This window comes from Chiloscyllium punctatum, chromosome 32 (assembly GCF_047496795.1).
Source record: "Chiloscyllium punctatum isolate Juve2018m chromosome 32, sChiPun1.3, whole genome shotgun sequence".
Classification (NCBI taxonomy): domain Eukaryota; kingdom Metazoa; phylum Chordata; class Chondrichthyes; order Orectolobiformes; family Hemiscylliidae; genus Chiloscyllium; species Chiloscyllium punctatum.
In genome coordinates this window covers 3,020,016-3,040,451 of record NC_092770.1, presented here as the reverse complement: position 1 = coordinate 3,040,451, position 20,436 = coordinate 3,020,016, and the positions used below count along the sequence as shown (strand labels likewise).

The 20,436-nt window shown below is 40.3% G+C and overlaps 1 protein-coding gene and 1 pseudogene across 1 annotated transcript in view; both read right to left on the bottom strand.

Annotated features, from left to right (window-relative positions):
* LOC140457834 (F-actin-capping protein subunit alpha-2) overlaps positions 1-17,229 on the bottom strand; it is a 44,163-nt gene extending 26,934 nt beyond the window's left edge. Inside the window, exons 1-2 of the mRNA XM_072551498.1 lie at positions 17,115-17,229; positions 8,285-8,348 (exon numbers count right to left, since the gene is read on the bottom strand). Coding sequence (XP_072407599.1) covers positions 8,285-8,348; positions 17,115-17,153 — 103 coding nt within the window. The 5' untranslated portion in view covers positions 17,154-17,229. The remainder of the gene's footprint in view (positions 1-8,284; positions 8,349-17,114) is intronic.
* Positions 17,230-17,615: 386 nt separating this feature from the next.
* On the bottom strand, positions 17,616-18,519 carry LOC140458277 (very long chain fatty acid elongase 4 pseudogene; annotated as a pseudogene).
* Positions 18,520-20,436: the final 1,917 nt, after the last annotated feature.

The window sequence follows — 20,436 nt, the reverse complement described above, 5'->3', positions numbered from 1 at the left end:
GAGATAGTCAACGTGGCTGTGTGTGCAGAAAATCATGTCTCACTGACTTGATAGAGCTTTTAGTAGTAACAAAGAGGATTAATGAGGGTAGAGCAAAAGATGTGATTGAGATGAACTTCAGAAAGACATTCAACAAGGTTCCTTATGGTAGGCTGGTTAGCAAGGTTACATCATACGGAATGCAGAGAGAACTAGCCATTTGGATGCAGAATTGGCTCAAAGGTAGAAGATAGAGTGGAGATGTTGGAGGGCTGCTTTTCAGACTGAAGGCCTATGACCAGTCGTGTGCCACAAGGATCAGTGCTGAATCCTCTGCTTTTCTAATTTATATAAATGACATATTTATATATAACATAGGAGGTATAGTTAGTAAGTTTGTAGGTGACACCAAAATTGGAGGTACAGTAGACAGTAAAGGTTACCTCAGAATACAACAGGATCTTGATCAGATGGGCCAATATGCTGAGTAGCAGATGGAGTTTAATTTAGATAAGTGTGAGGTGCTGCATTTTGGGAAAGCAAATCTTAGCAGAACCTATACACTTAATGGTAATGTCCTGGAGAGTGTTGCTGAACAGATACCTTGGAGTGCAGGTTCATAGTTCCTTGAAAGTAGAGTCACAGGTAGGTAGGATAATGAAGGCATTTGGTATGCTTTCCCGTATTGGTCAGAGCACTGAGCATAGGAGGTGGAAGATTATATCGCGACTGTGCAGGACACTGGTTAGCCACTACTGAACTATTGAGTACAATTCTGGTCTCCCTCCTGTCAGATGGCTGTTGAGCCTTGAAAGGGTTCAGAAAAGATTTACAAGGATCTGGCCAGGGTTGGAGGGCTTGAGCGATAGGAACAGGCTGTGGTGGTTTTCCCTGGAGCATCAGAGACTGAGGGGTGACCTTATAGAAGTTTATAAAATCATAAGAGTAGAGTAAATTGACAAGGACTTTTCCCTGGAGTGGGAGTGTGCAGAACTAGGGGGCACAGGTTTAGGGTCAGAGGGAAGAGATTTAAAAAAGGGACCCAAGGGGCAAATTTTTCATGCAGAGGGCGATGCCTGTATGCAATGAGCTGCCAGAGAAAGTGGAGGAGGCTGGTACGATCACAGCATTTAAAAAGGCATCTGGATGGATATATGACTATGAAGAGTTGAGGGGGATATGGGTCAAATGCTGGCAAATGGGACTAGACTAATTTAGGATATCTGGTTGCACTGAAGGACCTGTTTCTGTGCTGTACATACGTGACTATAATTTCAATTAGAGTAAGGCAATAAATCAGACTCAGTACTTGCAGACAAATGAAATTTAAATTGCAATTTTTTTGTAGAAAAGTAATAAGCCAAATACAGACATAAATTAAGTGCCTACCTCAGAAGGAATCAAGGAATGCCATACCTGAGGATGCCAATGGAACAAAGAGCAACAGTCCAAACCAAACTATGCAAAATTTGCATGAAGATTTGCATGAAGTTCGGGTGCCAGTTGCCGTAGTTGTGGGTATGTTTGAAACCTATGCAGCACTACTGTATTGTGCCTTCAGGAATTTACTTAGTTCCATTTCTGCTTCAATAAATACATTGACCTAGACCCAATTAGCCAACCACTACAACTACTGGAACTGGCAACTGGAAGCAGCAGGAATGGAACCATATAAATTCCAGAGGACAGAATACAGCAGTGCTTCACAGGAGGCTCCATAGCACTGAAGACAAAACGTCTCCAAATCAACTTCCCAGATCGGTGAACATGCCTACTTTGCTGTAGTTCTAAGTTAAAACAAACTGGACCATAATCTCCTGTGGTTAGAGATAAAAACAGGTTGACTACATTTGCTCAGCAGAAAGCCATCTTGTGAGGATTAGGTCCACAACTGCAGCCATATTGTATTGTATTCTTCCAGGAATGCATAAAACAGGAGTTAAAAACACTTGGAATCCCTGACTTAGAGGACTAGTTAGCTGTGAAGGTCACAGCTTGAGGACAGCCATTAAAAACCAATGCAGATTAAAAAAGGATACTGTCTGTTTCATTGGTACAGGTCAGCCACCAGTGAAAGAAATTAGGTCAAAAGAATCAGCTTAACTGAAAAGTTAAGAATCTTGAAACTAACTACTCAACTACAAACATCAACGCTACCAATATTCTCAAAATAGCTGCAATGTTCCAGCAAACAGTCTTCACAAATAGCCCAGAAACTGATCTGCATATCTCTAGCATTTTGAGACTTTACATTTTTAATCTGTGCATGCATGTGGCATTACTACTCACTTTTTTACAAAAAATTAAACTTGTCATGTGTACTCAAGTGCAGTGAAATGTGTAAAATGTCACCATAGAGTGTCACCTTAGGTATGATGGCACGTAGGTACAAACAGTAGAGAAACAAAGCTAAAAATAAAGTGCTACCATTATTTTTCACTTATACTAAAAGTAGAGTTAACATCACAATCCTTGCTAGTAATTAAGTGGAAAAATAAAAGTATACAGTCAAAGTTCAACCATGTTATCTCCTCTGCTCTGACTCGCACTCCTTGACTCACTCGAACCACTTTGTGCGTAGGTCCACAGACACTCCACGCACCAAAGCTCCAGTCAACACTGCTCTGGGCCCCACGACTACTACCATCCTTCTTGTGATGGATGTGATGGAGGGAGAGACACTGTTACTGTCTCTCCCTCCAAAACTAGAGTAATTTAAAGAGACAGAAGGGGGGGGACAAAAAAAAAGTGGCCTGCTTGGAGTGGATAGGCTGATGCCACCATTACAAGCTAGCTCATTATTTCACTCACTCGAGAATGTCTGTGTAAATTGGTTCCTTTTAGAACAAATTGACTTGGCCCAAAAGACAATGGAAGGGGTCATTTTTCATTAAAAAGTTGTTACAACCATCCAAAAGGGACTGGTGAATAAAGGGGAGCCAGTTTATCCTTCCTCACCTAGCTGCTCAATAAGTTCAGATCTCCAGTCTGGAACAGTATTAATTTTAAGAAAAACCGAAAAAAAAACAACTAGTTTTATTCACCCTGCAAGGTATGCTTTGTAATAGTAATTAAATCATACTTTTGCTTCTTCTAAAGGCCAATTTACTATGTTGTGTGCACACAGCATTTATAATAGAGTGCTTTAAATTCAAACACTATCCTGTGATTTCATTCTTGGCTGATTTTAGAATTTGTTTCTAAAGCTTTTCACTTTCATTTATAACGACTACATTACTGATACAAGCTTTTAATTTCATATTTTATATTTTCATGTTAGAGTTTCAACTCTCTGCATTGGGCATCTTGAGTTCCAGGAATGAAAGATTTCAGTTATGAGTGTAAATTAAAGGAGTTGGGAATGTTCTCCTCAGAGAAGATAGTTGACAAGAGATGAGACCGAGGTTTTCAAAATCATAGCAAAATCACACTGGAAAGGGAAAACAGTTCCTACTCAGAAGAAAATAAATGAAGGTACTAAATTTAAAGTGACGTGCAAATGAAGCAAGAGTAATTGAGGAAAAAAATCTTTTACATGGCAAGTAGTTAGGATATGCAATGCATTACTTGGAAATGTGTTGAGGCAAGATCAACTGAGGCATTCAAGAGGACATTGGATGATTTTGATAAAAATAGTGTGCAAGGATAGAAGAAAAAGGTAGGAGATTGGCACAAAATAGAACCAGTGCAGGCAAGAGAAGCCAAATGGCTTCCTTCTGTGCCATAACAATTCTGTGATTCTGCAGAACATTACTCCTATATGAGATATTCATTAAAAATAAAAAAATGTTTCAGTATGGTTACAAAAGTACTTTAAAATTCCCCAAACCAAGTAAAGAAAAAAAAAAGACCTGAAAGCAGTATCTTAATAAAAGGACAAGTATTGTATGTGGTTATAGGCTGATGCTTATCTCATGATTAGAACAGTATAGAGTTAGGAACATAATCATGTCTCACTTCCTGCATATCCCTCCGTCATGGATTTAAGTGGAAGAAAAATGTGACGGGACCAAAGATTTTCTTCAGAAAAGAACAGAGGCAAAAATGATCCCTGAAGATGTACAAATTTCCCTTGTGACTTGTGAAGGCCAATGCAGAAATAGCACAAACTTCCTACAAAAGGAACTCTATCAGGGATGAGCTTGTCCAAATTTGGCAAGTGGTTCAAGTTGCATGCAAAGTGGCCACAAAGAGAAGTTTCATGCTCTAGCTATATTCATATATCATCTATACTTGTTCCTCTAACTGTTAGAGGAATACAATTATAACAGAGAAAAAAAATTGAGAATAATTTTTTAAAAATTCATTCAAGGGATATGGATGCCACTCTGACCAGCATTTATTGCCAGTTTCTAGCTGCCCTTGAGAAAGTGGCAGTGAGCCACCTTCTTGAACTGCTGTAGTCTACATGCTGTAGGGAGGGAATTCCAGCATTTTGATCCAACAGTGAAAGAACTGAAATATATTTCAAAGTCGGGATGTTGAATGGATTGGAGGTGAACTTGTATTTGGTTGTGTTCCCACATATCTGTAGCCCTTGGCCTTCAAGGTGGAAGTGACTATGGGTTTAGAAAATGTGTTAAGGAATTTTGGTGAATTCCTGCAGAGCATTTTGTAGATCATATATACTGCTGTTGGTGACAGAAGGAATGGATGTACTGCCAGTCAAGCTGGCTGCTTTGCCCAAATAGTGTCAATCTTCGAGTGGTGAAGCTGCACCACTATTTGGTCAAATGTCGCCTTCATGTCAAAGACTGCCATGTTCACCTCGTTTCTGGAATTCAGCTCTTATGTTTGAACCAAGGCTGTAATGAGATCAAGAGCCAAGTAGCTCTGACAGAACCTAAAGTGGAAGTCACTGAGTAGGTGATTGTCAAGCAGGTGCTGCTTGATAGCACTATTGATGACCCCCATCACTTTATTGGTAGAGAATTGATGGATGGGGCAGAAACCAGCTGGATTGGATTTGTCATGTTTTTTGGTACAAGACATACTTGGGCAATTTCCACATTGTCAGGTAGAAGTCAGTTTTATAATTGTACTGGAAGAGTTTGGTTAGGGAAGTGGCAAATCCTGGAGCACAAGTCTGCAGTACTATTGCTGTAATACAGTTAGGGGCCAATGCCTTTGCACTATCCAGTTCCTCCAACCATTTCTTGATACCACATGGAATGAATAGAGTTGGCTGAAGATCAATCTTTGATGCTGGGGACCACTGGAGGTTGAAATGGATCATCCACTCAGCACACCTGGTCAAACGCTGTTGCAAAAGCTTCTGCCTTATATTTTGCATTGATGTGGAGTGCTCTATCATTACGATTGGGGATATTTGCAGGAAAAATGCTTCATCTTCTGCCTTGGGACCCACCAATGACATGGTATCAACATCACCAGTTGTCTTATCTCTCCCCCTTCCCCCAACTGTCCTACCTGCCCATCTTCACCCCCACCAGCTGCATCTACCTACCATCTTCCCAGCTACCTTCCCAACACCCCCCCCACTCTTCCAGCTCCCCACCCCGTGCAAATGTCAACTCTCCTGCTCCTAGGATGCTGCCTAACCTTCTGTGCTTTTCCAGTGCCACACCTTTGAACTCTGATCTCCAGCATCTCAAGTCCTCACTCACTCAAGAATCACATGTAGGCCAAAGGATGAGAATGGCCTGACGGACATTAGTGAGCTAAACAGGTTTTTCTGACAATCAACAGTGGTTTCATGGGCATCAGCCGTTTCGTTATGCCAGAATTTATATATTGAATTCAAATTCCAAACCTGCCAAGGCAGGATTCGAACCCGGATCCTCAGAACATTACTCCAGTTTCTGGATTAATGACCTAGTGTTAAAACCATGAGGGCATTGCCTCCCCTATGTATTTCACATTAGGGCACATGGCCATTTGGAGGATGGAGATGATAACAGTTGCTTCCTGATCAGAGTAGAATCCCTCCAGTGTGGAAACAGGCCATTCAGCCCAACAAGTCCACAACGACCCTCCGAAAAGTAACCCACCCAGACCCATTTCCCTCTGACTAATGCACCTAACACTATGGGCAATTTAACATGGCCAATTCACCTGACCTGCACATCTTTGGACTGTGGGAGGAAACTGGAGGACCCGGAGGAAACCCACACAGGCAGACAGTTGCCTGAAGTGGGAATTGAACCGGGTCCCCTGGCTCTGTGAGGCAAGTGATAACCACTAAGCCACCCTAATGGAAATTCAAAAGTAGTTTATGGACAACATTGCTGGGTTAATGATTTCAACAGTTATCCCATGTATTTATTTTAGATTAGATTAGATTAGATTACTTACAGTGTGGAAACAGACCCTTCGGCCCAACAAGTCCACACCGCCCCGCCGAAGCGCAACCCACCCATACCCCTACATTTACCCCTTACCTAACACTACGGACAATTTAGCATGGCCAATTCACCTGACCTGCACATCTTTGGACTGTGGGAGGAAACCGGAGCACCCGGAGGAAACCCACGCAGACACGGGGAGAATGTGCAAACTCCACACAGTCAGTCGCCTGAGGCGGGAATTGAACCCAGGTCTCTGGCGCTGTGAGGCAGCAGTGCTAACCACTGTGCCACCGTTGGTTAACTATGGCCAACAGAATGCATAAGTGTTCTTGACTTTTAAATCCAGAGGCCTGGACTAATAAGCCTGTTTGAAAATGTGCAGTCTAAGAAACTGGAACAGTAAAAGCGAAGATTAAGCCTGACAACTTTCTGCTCACTGTCATTTTTGAAATGAAAGAAGTCAATCACTTGTTTGATCCAATCCCATACTAACATAGTTGATGCTCGACTGCCCTATCAAACCACTCCACAGACTGAACAACTGGGCAACCCCTTCAAGTAAAGTACAGCAGTTCTAGAATCAGGTCCAGCCCTGAGAACCACCATCTTTGTCAGGGTAGTTATGATAGACAATAAATGCAAACTTTAGGATCCCTGGAATTAACTTTTAAAATGCTTAAGTACACATTTGCAAAGCACATACAACTACATTGTAAGGTGTTTGACTATAATTAATTCACATGACCAACATGATAGCTCGATAGGAATTTCTATTGGGCAACACTCCAGTTCGACACACTTGAGACTCTTCTAGTAGCTAACTGCCATTTCACCCCCGCCTCATCTGTCAGCAAGGCAGTCTCTATCAAAATGGGCTGGGGGCAAAGATAATGACCCAAATTTTGCATGCATTATAAACCCAGCTGTTAACTCACTGTAACAAGTAAATCAGACAGTAAGTCTTGACATGGGCAATTTAGTTGCAATCAAGACTAATTCTACTTCACCATGTTAGAACAGCATTTCAGATATACTTAGCATTGAAATATGCACAATGTGATGAAGCTAGATTTATTGCTGAGAGATCAGGTGTGGTGCATTAATTGCACTTAAATGAAAACTACCACCAAAGCATGCTTTGGTCCCGAAAATTCATTCATTCCTGCAAAGCTGATTAGTATTGGAAGATTTAATGAAATTTTAAAAAATCCTTTCCTGGTCCTGTTACTCTTGCTCAATTCCATCTTTATTTCACTTTCTCTACATGACAAGAATAATTTGACCTTGCTGCTTTGTACATCCAAGTTTAGACTCTGCAAAACTTAATGAGGATATTTCAACCCATGTTTTAAAGAGTCTTGCTATTTCTTTTCTAGCTCTCAGTCCAAGGAGGTTCCCCAGAGGGTTTAATTGGTTTTAAAACTTAATAGACCAAAACTGCACTTTCAAGTACACTGTCACATCGCTACAAATGTCATTTCTTCTAATTTGACTGCAAAATTCAAGCCAATTGCTCAATAAAGGGAACAATCTTCCGTCATAAGAAACTTCTATTGAAAGTGTCCCTTTAGAGAGGTACGAAAGTTTTCTTCAGACATTCATATCAATAATTGCTCAACTTACATATCTACACAGTTATGTGAACCAAAATAAAAAAGTCAGACCAGATGAAACATTGCCTGAGCAGCAAACACATTCCTGGACACCTAATATTGATGAATTATGAGCTGGACAAAAACAGCACAGTTCACATTTTCTTCCTCAAAGCCTATATCTTTTCATTTTATTCAAGGTGCTTGGCACAAACTTTAAAAATGTAAATACATAAGGTTTCATGCTGTATTCCCACATTCTTACTGTAAATACACAAGTCATTTTTCTGTTAGCTTGTAAATTAAATTTCAAACAGGTAAGTGTTAACAATTAAACTTTTGAATTTTAGTCTGACAAAATGAAAAAGGCACAGCCACCATATAAAGCAATTTATTAAGACTTACCATTGAAAACTTCATTGAATTCTCCTGGTGGAGCATGAATAATGAAGTTTGCTGCTATGCGTACCTGTAATTAAAAGATTTCTAATTAATTTTCACCCATAACTTGCATTCAAGTTTAAAATAACTCAGGTTTTACATTCCTACAAATTTTAATCAAGGACAATTATGGTAGGGAAATGGATAAGCAATTTTATCAAAATGAATCTTATTGACTGAATCCTTCATTTTTTAAACCTTCTGCATATTACTGACCATTTATAAAAAAGAAAAATTAATCCGACTCTATGAATTATACTCCTGTCTTGTAACAATACTCAAAATGCCTATTTGTCTTCATTTGTGATATGCTATACATGCTTGCTAGGGTCAAACCAGAGTTTTCTTTAATGTATCACTTTAAAGTATTTTGTCAGTTTCAATGAGATCACCTCATTCTTCAAAATTGAGGAGAATGTACAGTACTACTAGTACTGCAAAACTATCCTAATATACTTGTTCCTTCATTCATTTCACTTGACAATTGCAGTGAACTGTATTTGGTTACGAGTGACCATACAGGCTTAATATTCTCAACTACATGTTAAAAAACACTTCAGTATATTGGTAATTTATCCACAATTAACACTTTGGTGGTGGCTGGAATTCAATGTGATTGTGCCAATGGATCAACCAATGTATTTCTGTACATAATATTCCACTGAAGGACAAACAGGGTACAGTACTAGTGACCATAGGTACAGAAGGATTTTAATGCATTTGAAGCAGTTGAGCGACTGTTTACTTGACTAATATTTGGAATTAGCTAACAACCTTATGGGGAAAGGGTACTCAGGATAGACTTGAATCCTCAGGAGCCTGAGGTGACTCAACTCAAAATCCAGAGGGGACTTACCCGGTGAATGAAGAAGGGATGCATCCTCAGAGGGAGAATCTATAACTAGAGGTCATACTTTAAAAATAAGGGGTTGCAATTTAACACAAACAAGGAATTCTTTTTCTCTTAGAAGGTAGAGTGTCTTTCGAATTCCCCTTCTCAAAAGCAATGGATGCAGATTATTTAAAACATTTCTAAGGTAGAGCTAAACAGATTCTTAATTACCAAGACAAAGGGTACTGGGGTGTGCAGGAATGTAGACTTGTTAAAATCAGATCAGTTGTGACCTTATTGAAGGGTGGCACTTGTACGAAGGGTTGAATGACGTACTCTTGTACCTTGCTCTTAATGATGGTTTAATAAGCACTTACCCAAGTTTAATACATAGCTAGCTGACAAAAGAGCAATGCTAAGCAAGCTTGTACTTCCAAATAAACCTGTTGGGCTATAACCTGGTGTTGAGAGAGTTTTAAACGTATCAAGCGTGATATTGCATTGATCAACAACTACAATACATCCCATCAGAATTTAAAGCAACTTGAGAGAGTATCAACTTGAGTTAAGAAAATGCATTGGATAGTGTAGTTCAATACTTCAAATGTTCTAAAGCACTTTCCAGCTAATTTAAATACTTTGAAATGCAGTAATTGCTGTAACCAGAACAGTCAATTTGCATGAAGCAGGGTTCCACAAACACCAATGAGAATGACAAAATAATTTGAGTTTGTGGCATTTACTGAGGGATAAGTATTAACCAAGACACCAGGAGAACATCTCTGTTCCTTGAATAGTGCCATGGGATCTTTTATGTCAATGTGTTGCAAACACCATCTGTTTAACATTTATAGGGAAAATCCAAACAAAAACTTTCTATAAACAACTTCCAATACTTGGACTAGATGCTGATTTTGCATATTTTAATCATAACATTAAAAAACTTAATCAACCGCATAGATGGCATACTTTGGAGTACTTGGCAGATAATGTCATGGATAAGCCCACAAATATCCTGGCATTAAGTGAGCTATAATAAGTGGATCAGAGATAATTCCTTCCCCCTCACGGATACTTCCCTATCCCACATTTCCATTCTTTGTCCTATGCAAATGACTTGATTCCTTTGAAATGACCTCACTTTGTCCCATCTCTCCCAGTTTAAAAAAATCCAGGGGACAGGGACCATTATTCAAAAGCTAAACACCAATATATTCAAGGTATATAGTGTCTGCACTGATTGAATTTCTGATCCTTGGTGACAGAGGTGTGTCAGGATATATCTAACCAGGTAGGTTTAAAAAAAAACAAACCTTAGCTTATATTCATGAAGCACTCCCCCCCCAACCTCCTTTGACACATGGGACACAAAGTATCTGGTCCGGTTTGATTTAGCACTTATGCTAGACTTCATAACCTGAAGTACACATTTTCTCACAATGTCTACATAAATGATAGTTAGATCAGGGATCAAATGATCCTTATACTACTTTCTCTCTTTGAATGTACATGTGGGACTTTTCCAACCTTCAAAGGGATAGGCTACAAACAGCTAAACTTCATTTTTCACCTTTCACCCTTCAATATGAAAAATTCACAATGAGCTACTCGCCAAAAAGTACCTTCATACCAATGGCATGCGAGTGCTTCCAAACAAATCTGACCTAAGTAACCACTCTAGTCAAACATCTCTTTTTATTTTATACTTTAAAAAAAAACCTCAAATCAGCATCCAATTTACAAATGCAATGAACGACATCCACTTCAACTAAATTAGGGCTCTTGGTCGTCAAGCCTTCAATCTGGGGTGGGTATCCTAGAAGATTTACTGCCCAGGACACCCTACTTCCGGAAATCCCCGTTCAAATTTCAACTTTGCTACCTTTCATTTGAAGTTATCAAAATTTAACTTTACTGTCAAGTCTTCCTTTACTATAATTTCTGTTAGAAATATTCCATTCTCCTTACTCCACTGGAAAGTGTTGCAGAATAATTTGGATGGCAAAATAAGTGTGTGTGTGTGTATATATATGTATATATGTATACACACACACACCACAAACTATTATTCCACCACATGATGTAGTTGAGACAAATAACAGAAGTACTCAAGGTGAATCTAGATGTGAGGGAGAAGAAAGGTTGAAGTAGTTCACAGTGCATTAATGTTAACATGGGCCTTGAAAACAGAATGGTCTGTTTACCTGGTTGAAATACATTACAATGTTAGCAGGTTTTGAGAAGACTTGTAGCTCAGGTTGACGTTTTGGATGTAGGTTTGCTCGCTAGGCTGCAAATCTGGACATTTCGTTACCCTCTAAGTAACATCTTCAGTGGACCTCAGGTGATAGAGATCCAGATAGAATGCCATGCTTCTACGAATTCTCGTGCGTGTCTTTGTTTGGCTTGTTCTAAGATGGATGTGTTGTCCTTCCTCATCCGTATATGAGGATACTAGTGGGAGTGGGTCATGGCATTCCAACCAGAACTCAATCAACAAACACATCGAGTTAGATCCATCTACCACATCCGAGAAAAGGAACCGCAAGTGACTTCACCACAGGAACTATCACAAGTCCAAACATAAATAGAAAGCAGGAATTTTCAGCATTGCTTCACCCGAGGCCCACTGAAGATGTTACCTCGTACGCTAACGAAATGTCTGGAAATGAATCTTCCAGCTCAGGGAGCAAATCTACATCCAAAACATTACAATGTATTCACAGCACAAGACAGACCACTTGAATAACCAACTGATATATGCTAGTGTTTTAGGTGACACACAAGCTTCCTCCCATATAATTTCTGCCAGTTTTAACATATCCTTTCACTTCTTCCTCACGTGACTCACTTTTCCAACTCCTTCAGTGCATCTATGCTACTTGCCAACTTGGGGGCTTTCTTAAGCCGTCTCTCTCTGGAGAAGTAGGCGCCTTTTGGAGACTCTAGGTTTTATTTGTGGCTCTCTCTGGCTCCTAGCTTTGGTCTCACCTGTAAGTGGAGATATCTTGGATATCTCTGGTTTCAACATCATTTATAGAATTGTTTAATTTGAGCAAGTACTTTGAACCCCTACTCAGTTTCCTGTTTTGCAACCAGATTACTAACCATTTTGCCACTGCCCAACTACAAGGCTATTCAGCTTGGAAAGACAATGGAGCCAGACCTTTGAGAACTGAAAGATGCGAAAAAATTCTACAATTGCTGAAGATTCAAGAATAAATAGCTGTAATCTCCGTTTCAACTAAAACAAGTCAAATATTCAAAAAAATTAACCTGCTTATTCTTCATCTACGTACTCAGTACGGTCATTTCTCAAAAATGATATTAGATTACTTGCAGTATGGAAACAGGCTCTTTGGCCGAACAAGTCCACATTGACCCACCGAAGCGCAATTCGCCCAGACCCATTCCCTTACATTTACCCCTTCACAGCGCCAGAGATCTGGGTTCATTCTCTCCTCAGGTGACTGTGTGGAGTTTGCATATTCTCCCCATATCTGCGTGGGTTTCCTTCGGGTGCTCCGGTTTCCTCCCACAATCCAAAAATGTGCAGATTAGGTGAACTGGCCATGCTAAATTGCCCGTGTTAGGTGAAGGGGTAAATATAGGGGAATGGGTCTGGATGAGTTGCGCTTCGGTGGGTCGGTGTGGACTTGTTAGGCCAAAGGGCCTGTTTCCATACTGCAAATAATCTAATATACTTTTATCTAGTCAACCAATTATTTTTCATCTCTCCCCTTTAGTTATTTTCATAGGAAAATTTGTAGGGACTCTTCAACTTTATTCAACTTTGTTTTTCCACTGTAAAATTAATACTATTCCCTTAACAATGGACATACTTAATATGCAACTTGGCAAATCCTTTTTAAAATGACCAGTATTACACCAGTCTGGCAAAGCCATTTCTCCTTCTAACTCATCTCAGCTAGAGTACTCAACTTGCTAAACTCGAATGACAAAAACTGGCGTGCACAGCCTAGATCACCACAAAAGCCAACCTTCTACCCATAGCCTCCAGTTACATGGCTCACTACCATGGAAAGGCTGCCATCAAAGAGCCATCGCACCCCAGTAATGGTCATCCACAACCTCTTCCATCAGGTAAAAAGACAGAAGCCTGAACACATGCATCAGCAGACTGAGGAACAGCTTCTTCCTTATTATTAGAATGATTTAGCCTCAAATAATGCTGATCTTGACTAGTGCATGGCCTGTACTACGTAACCTGCATGCATCTGTCTTTTTGATCAGTGCATCCTTGCTTGCTATGATCTACCTGTACTGCTTGTAAACAAAGCTTTTCACTACTTTGGTACATGTGGCAATAAATCAATCATGCTAAAGGAATTGCTTAAAGCAATTCTTTATCTCTGTCACAATCTTTCCTCATTTATAATTAGTTCATTTTATTTCAATCTTCTAATCCACATTCTTCTGGTTAAGTGCTTTCTGCATTACCTACCCCAACACTCCTCTATTACATTACCCTGTTTGGTATTATTTTCCCAGTCTAGATTAATTACTTAGTCACTTCCCAAATCATGCACAGTGCTAACACATTAGCACCACGTCTGCTCCAAATGTCAAAGTGAATGTTATACAACTACTATCAAAACCCAAAAGTGAAATCCTTCTTCTTGACCATAATAGGCATGCCCATATTTTCTTGTCCTGTTCAAGCACACGATTGAGGTAATAAACGCAAGACCATTACGGATAAGATCCTGATCAAAAACTCTTCCTAGTCTAAATTTACCTTCAGAGCTCTCTTTACTTGGGCCATGATAAAATTAAGAGCCCATTATCTCAAATCTTAGAGAAACTGTTCTAGTTAATTCAATGCGAGCCCTACTCTTGCATGAAGGTGACTGTGAAATATCTGGGACAGTTAGTCTGGACTGCAGACTGTTAACCCTTCCCAACTACTGAATCGTCATGACTACTGTACTTCAAGCTATGTTGCTAATCTCTACTTTTAAGCTTGTTTCTCAGTGTCATTTACATTAATTGAAAGCTTGCAATGAATTCAAACACCAATTTCTCAATTGTATTTATTAAAAATGAAGTTCTAAAAGAAACAAATACCAGATGAACAAAAACACTGCAACATGTTTTAGAAATTGGGTCAATGCTCAGAAGGGCCAAAAATGTCACATGATACATATCAGACACCAAATATTGCTCCATTACAAAGCCAATAAATGTAATTATTTCTGAGAATTGCTCAGTAGAAAAAGACAGACTCCTAATTAATCTTTATACAGAGAACATAATTGTTCTGACTGACTTCAAAAACAGTTTTAGTTTAAAAGAAATGAATAAATGTATTAATACTGCAACTTCAATGGACTTCTTGCAGTTACCCTCAACTTGAAGTAGAACCCTGTGCAGATTACACGGTGGCAGCCGGTTCCTCCCCTAGTCATCATGCTCCACTAGAACACTCCCACTTACTTCAGGAAACTAATCAAAATTTGACCCTGAAATTAATCATTGTTTCAATTTGCTTTATTTTTTGCCTCTCCAAAGATCACAGGTATGTAGGGTGAAGAGGGTTATGGATAGATGTCCCAAAGTCTGAGTATGGCAGAGTCAATGGACCCAATAGATCTTTCTTGAATAGTCCTTTTACCACTTTGTTAAACATGCTCTGTTACATTTTTAAACAAGAAATATTTTACTCACATTTTGCAAGATATATGAAGACCTAAAGGGCTATTTCCCTCCATTACTGACACTAAACCATTAGAAACTCAAAAGGTGTATTTTTGGCATATTTAAAATAGACTCTGTAGAATACTTGATATAACTTAAGCTATATTTCCTTTAAAAAAAAATCAACTGATAGATCACAAATTAAGTTGACTAATCAATACCTCTGACTTCAATGTATATTTCCAGGATTCATGCCAAAGGCAGCAGTCAGACAGTGGCATTTTTACACGAGGAGGAAAAAGTTTCACATACACATAATTCCATTCATGAGATAAGAATTTTCAAAGAGCAAAGAAATGTTTTTAAACTTAAGAAACCAATAATCTAAAAATATTTCTGACAAACTCAATTTATTATATTAGGCTCAGCAGACTGCAAAAGGCTTGACATGCTTTAAAAGTAGCATGACCAATTTTTGTTTGCAAACTGGCTAGATTGAATAATGGGGACCAACAATTTACACAAATTAAACTGCTCCATTATTTATAAAATTGTGATGCAAACTTTTAAATTTTTTGCTAAGGAATGCAAGTGAACTGTCATCAGCATAAAACTATATTTTAAAAAGTGCAAAGAGAATAGTAAAGGGAAGAAATGTGTGACATGTATGTCGTGTACTTAGTTACATAGCCACAATGTCACCGTACCAAATTATTAGTGATATTAGTGGATAGCCTTCCATCACTGCATAAATGTAATTTACTGCTCCAGAATGGTCTCAAAAACAATGGTTATACCCAGAAGCATATAATGATTTTGACATTGATTTGTGATTTTAAAAATGCAAACTGTTCACTTAAGGCATCAAACTTCCTTTTGAGTAAATTGGTACATGCCACAAATTTACAGGTGCAGTGAACAAAAACTTCAGTGAAAACATAAATCAGTATTGCTTCCAATTAAAATAAACTAAATTAAACCAAGAGGTTTACTAATTAAACAATTCAGTTTTGATATGGAAAACAGCCATAATGTCAATCTTGGTTAATCAAATAACCACAAAAAAGTTCCTTTAAACATTTCACACATAGCAGTAGTAAGTTCTCTTGCTCCCTCCAAGTTATTAGAGGAGGAGTTATTCAGATTTGCTGTAGTGCTGCTTTGCACACCAGCATCATAAAACTTTTTATAATTTAAATATTCCAGTTTGAGTTTTGTCTCTGCACAAAATCCAGGATCAACATTCAGTGACATGTGCATGTTATTGTTATTACAAGGAAAATGTTAACTATATCTTATATTCACTCTAGCAAGTTTTAAATATATTATTGCCTTCAAGTTGGAAAGTTAATCAAATGCCAATGATGACCTGAACAGACTGAATAAGCACAATAAATTTCCAATAAAGTAAAATTTAAAGGCACAGAGTTGAAGGCTTACAGTTCTATTTTTGCAGGCTGATTAGCCAGCACTCCTTCAGATGTTAACATGACTCCAAATAAGTGCTGGGGGTGGGGTACAAAAGAACAGCCTTCAGCAAAGCAGCTACTTCTGGTTACTAAGAACAAAAGGCAAAGACAGTTAAACAGATCACAAGTTTGTAAGATGAGCCAATAAGAAATGTATTAAAATGTAATGACGGAAAGGGGGTAAAACAGAAAGAGTGAAGTGTAGCCTAGGTATTCCCTTCAGTATTTACTGACTGTTGCAGCCTGAGTAGCTCTTTCAGTTTCCCTATTAACTAGTTTGAGATTGACAATCCGTAGAGATTACAACAGTCGGACACCGGCTATTCCCCGGTGCCACGCCCTGGTGCCCGGACACTGGCCCCAAAAGGAGCGGTCCCTGGATCTAACCTCCAGGCCGAGAGCAACAGTGAAGATGCGGCCGCTCCAAGGGCCTGAAAGGAGGGGAGAGGTTATGGACCCCACCCCGACCCTAACCCCGAACCCTACCTCCCCAGGCCACACGGGCCCTGAGCCCCCACACCCGGTTTTTTTTTAAAAACATTAGGAGCAGTGGGGTTGGTGCCCAGACGACGACCGTACAAGGAGTGCGGCAGGCTGCAGCCGAGCTAAAAATAAAAGTGGCCCTGGCCCAAAAAGTAACCGCCCCGGGCAGAGCAGATCAGATCAGAGCAGAGCAGGGTAGGGCAGGGCAGGGCCCCTACAACCCACCACCTAGAGCAGCCGCCCGGACCATCTTCCACCCTTTCACCGGCTGCAGAGTCAGAGTGAGCCGGGCAAAAGAAGCAGGTCCATTTGTCTCAGTGACAACAAGCCCCGCTAGCGCGGCCACTCTCACCTTCTCCTCCTCCGATACCTGCTCCTCATGATCCGCCATCTTGGCCCGGGCTGTAAATAACTGACGCGCGGCCCCGCGCTCACCCGCCGCATCCTGGGTAAAACGTCAGCGTGCGCGCCCCTCCAGCCTCCACCCCGCTCCCCCAAGCCCCTCCCCCTCTCAACGGCGTCGGCGTGCGCGCTCCCTGCTCCATACCCACACGGGGGCGGCGCCGAGCGTGCGCGCCCTCTAATGGAGAGGCGAGTGCAGGCGCGGCGTTCAAAGTGTTGTTTGTGAACTTGTTCAGTGCAGTTTATTTAGTGGTGAATGTCTTTGGACTATCATTCACGTCAATACTAATGCATTGCTCACAAATTTAATTTACAAAGTAAATACAATCAGTTACAAAGATGGCAAAGGATACAACAATTTGGTTCAAAGCCAAATGAAACTCATGCATTTTTTGCTGACTCAGTTTTAGAAAAACATGCAACATTTTGTTTTACACCTTTACCCTGAATCTTATTCACACTTGGCTTTTCCTTTCTTCTCCTTTTTCCCATTTTCTACCATCAGCTTGTTTTTTGATTTGAGTATCCTGTTAACTATTCCATTGCCATTCAGAACTGCTTTTCCAACCTTTATGAGCTCTTGTTTGGCTCCCTGTCATGAAAGTTGGCAAAGAGGATTATGAAAGGAGTGGCATTAAGATACAAATGCCTGGTGCATCCATCTTTGATGAGGGTAATCAATGTACAGGAATAAGCAATGTGGCCTATCATAACATGAAACTGCACCAGTTGCAAGATGATCAAGTATCATTTCCACCAGAGATATTTTTGAAACTGTGAACCACAAGCTGCTAACCTGCAGTATAGATACAAAACAATATGGATACATCATTCATATGAGCTCAAAAAAATATTCCCTCCATTTACCCATTTGATTCTGATCCACCGGGGGAAACATTGTGAAGTGATGATATACGTGCAGGAAGCTGACCTGGTTAAAATTCTTCCTCAATGTAAAAAATACTGTATCTAAGTATTCATTCCCTTGTGAAACTAAACACCACCAGAAGGTCAGCACTATATGTACTTCATTGACATCATCTGTGTAGTTGACAGTCTGGCAAATATAACTGTATTCTGCTGCTCTTGCAACAAGGAAGAGCTCTTTAATGATGTATAAATTTAGTATAACCATTGCAAAGTTGCAGAGATAAAATAAGCAGAGATCGTAGCTGAAAAGGCTCCCTGTTCTTCTTCTATTATGGACCAAGTCACGAAAAGTGATAAAGATTACTCACTGCCAATGTAGGCAGGGGTGACTGCATCAAAGTCCAGTTTTCCACAGTCTGCAGTGTTAAGGCTGATTCAATTATCTGCCCATAAAACCCTAAGACATAGAAGGAGAGGTTGGCCATTCAGACTATTGAGTCTCCTATGCCATTCAGTGAGATCATGACTTGTGATAATTCTGAACTCTACTTTTCTGCCTTTTCTCCATAGTCCTTGATTCCCTTACTAATTAAATATCTATCTATCAGTCTTGAATATACAGATTCACAAACCTCTGAAAGAAGAAATTCTTCCTCATCCTGGTTCTAAATATGTTACCCCTTATTTTGAGATTGTGCTCTCTGGTTTGAGACTCTCCCATAAGAGGAAACAACCTTACCATGTCCACCCTGTCAAGTCCTCTAGGAATCTTAAATGTTTCAATAAGATGGCTTCTCATTCTTCTTAATTCCAAGGAGTACAAGGTCAATCTACACAGCCTCTAAACTGAGTGAACCTTCTCTCGGCTGCCTCCAATGCCTGTATATCATCCCTAGATAACAGGCTCAAACTGTTCACAGTATTCCAGCTGTAATCTGACTTCTCCCTTGTATGCAAGGGAGAAACTGTGCTAAAATAACAGCATATTTCTTCATGGGCTGTCAATCTAAACTGAAGCAGAAAGTGCTGGAGGTACTCAACACTATCTGGCAATACCTTGGCAGAGAGAGAAACAGAATCATTGCCCCAGATTTTCTGATGGGGAGATCGTCATTGTGCCAGTGTCAATTGAAGTTTTTCTTCAGGATCTTGTAGAAGTGTCAATGTTGCTGACTCTGCAAAATTCCTCAGGATGTTGAAGTTTCCAAGGGTAATAACTGTGAGACTGGGTGTGATGTATTACAGTTGGTGTTATGTTGGGACAGTGACCCTTTAAAATATAAGTCATGTGACACTGGAGAGTGTTCAGTCAGTGCCCATGGATTATTCAGACTTTGGTTGAGCTTTGACAGTGTACACTTCAGAATAAGAGGAGACCACATTGAGAGCAACTGACACAGTAGATGAGGTAGGTGGATGCAGAGGAAAATCTACTGTGTCCATTGCTCTCGATGTGGTTTCCTCTACATAAGGGAGACAGGATGCCAACTTACAGAGGGTTTCAGGGAACATTTCTGGGACATACGCACAAAACAACCCCACTCCCTATGGCCGACCACTTCAACTTCCCCTCCCATTCCCCCAGGGACATGCAAGTCCTGGGCTTCTTCCACTGCCAAATCCAAGCCACACGACAACTGGAGGAAGAACATTGCATCTTCTGCCTTGGGACTCTTCAACCATATGGCATCAACATCAACTTCACCAGTTTCCAAGTCTCCCCTGTCCCCACCTCATCCCAGATCTGACCCTCCAAATCAGCACTGCCCTCTCGATCTGTCCTACCTATCCATCTTCCTTCCCATCTATCTGCTCTACCCTTCCCACCGATCTATCACTATCACCCTACCACCTGCATCCACCTATCACCTTCCCAGCCCCCTTCCCCCTCCTCATTCCTGATGAAGGGTTTATGCCCGAAACATCAACTCTCCTGCTCCTCAGATGTTGCCTGACCTGCTGTGCTTTTTCAGTGCCACAGTTTTCAATTCTGAATCTCCAGCATCTGCAGTCCTCACTTTCTCCTTCATTCTGACCACAGCCGAGTAAGCACCCAAAACAGAATACTAGGACCCTTAGAGAGGCTCCTTATTTGGAATTAGAGTCAAAGACTTTGGGAGTTCTGACTGACTTAAGTCGAATAGTTATCAAGCAAATGTTAGAGGATTAGAAACCTGATTTAACTCCAGGGTAACAATTAAAATGAAGGTCCATGCTCACCACAATCCCCCTCCCATTTCCCTGATACCCCCAGATGTGAAATACTCTAGACCTGACCATTTGACTGGTCACTGATCTGCCACGACCTGAACTCATCCCCTTGAATCAATAGCATCATCACACCCTGACCCAGCTCTCCTGGATTAGTAATTTCAATTCACCACCCAAACTTAAGCACTCAT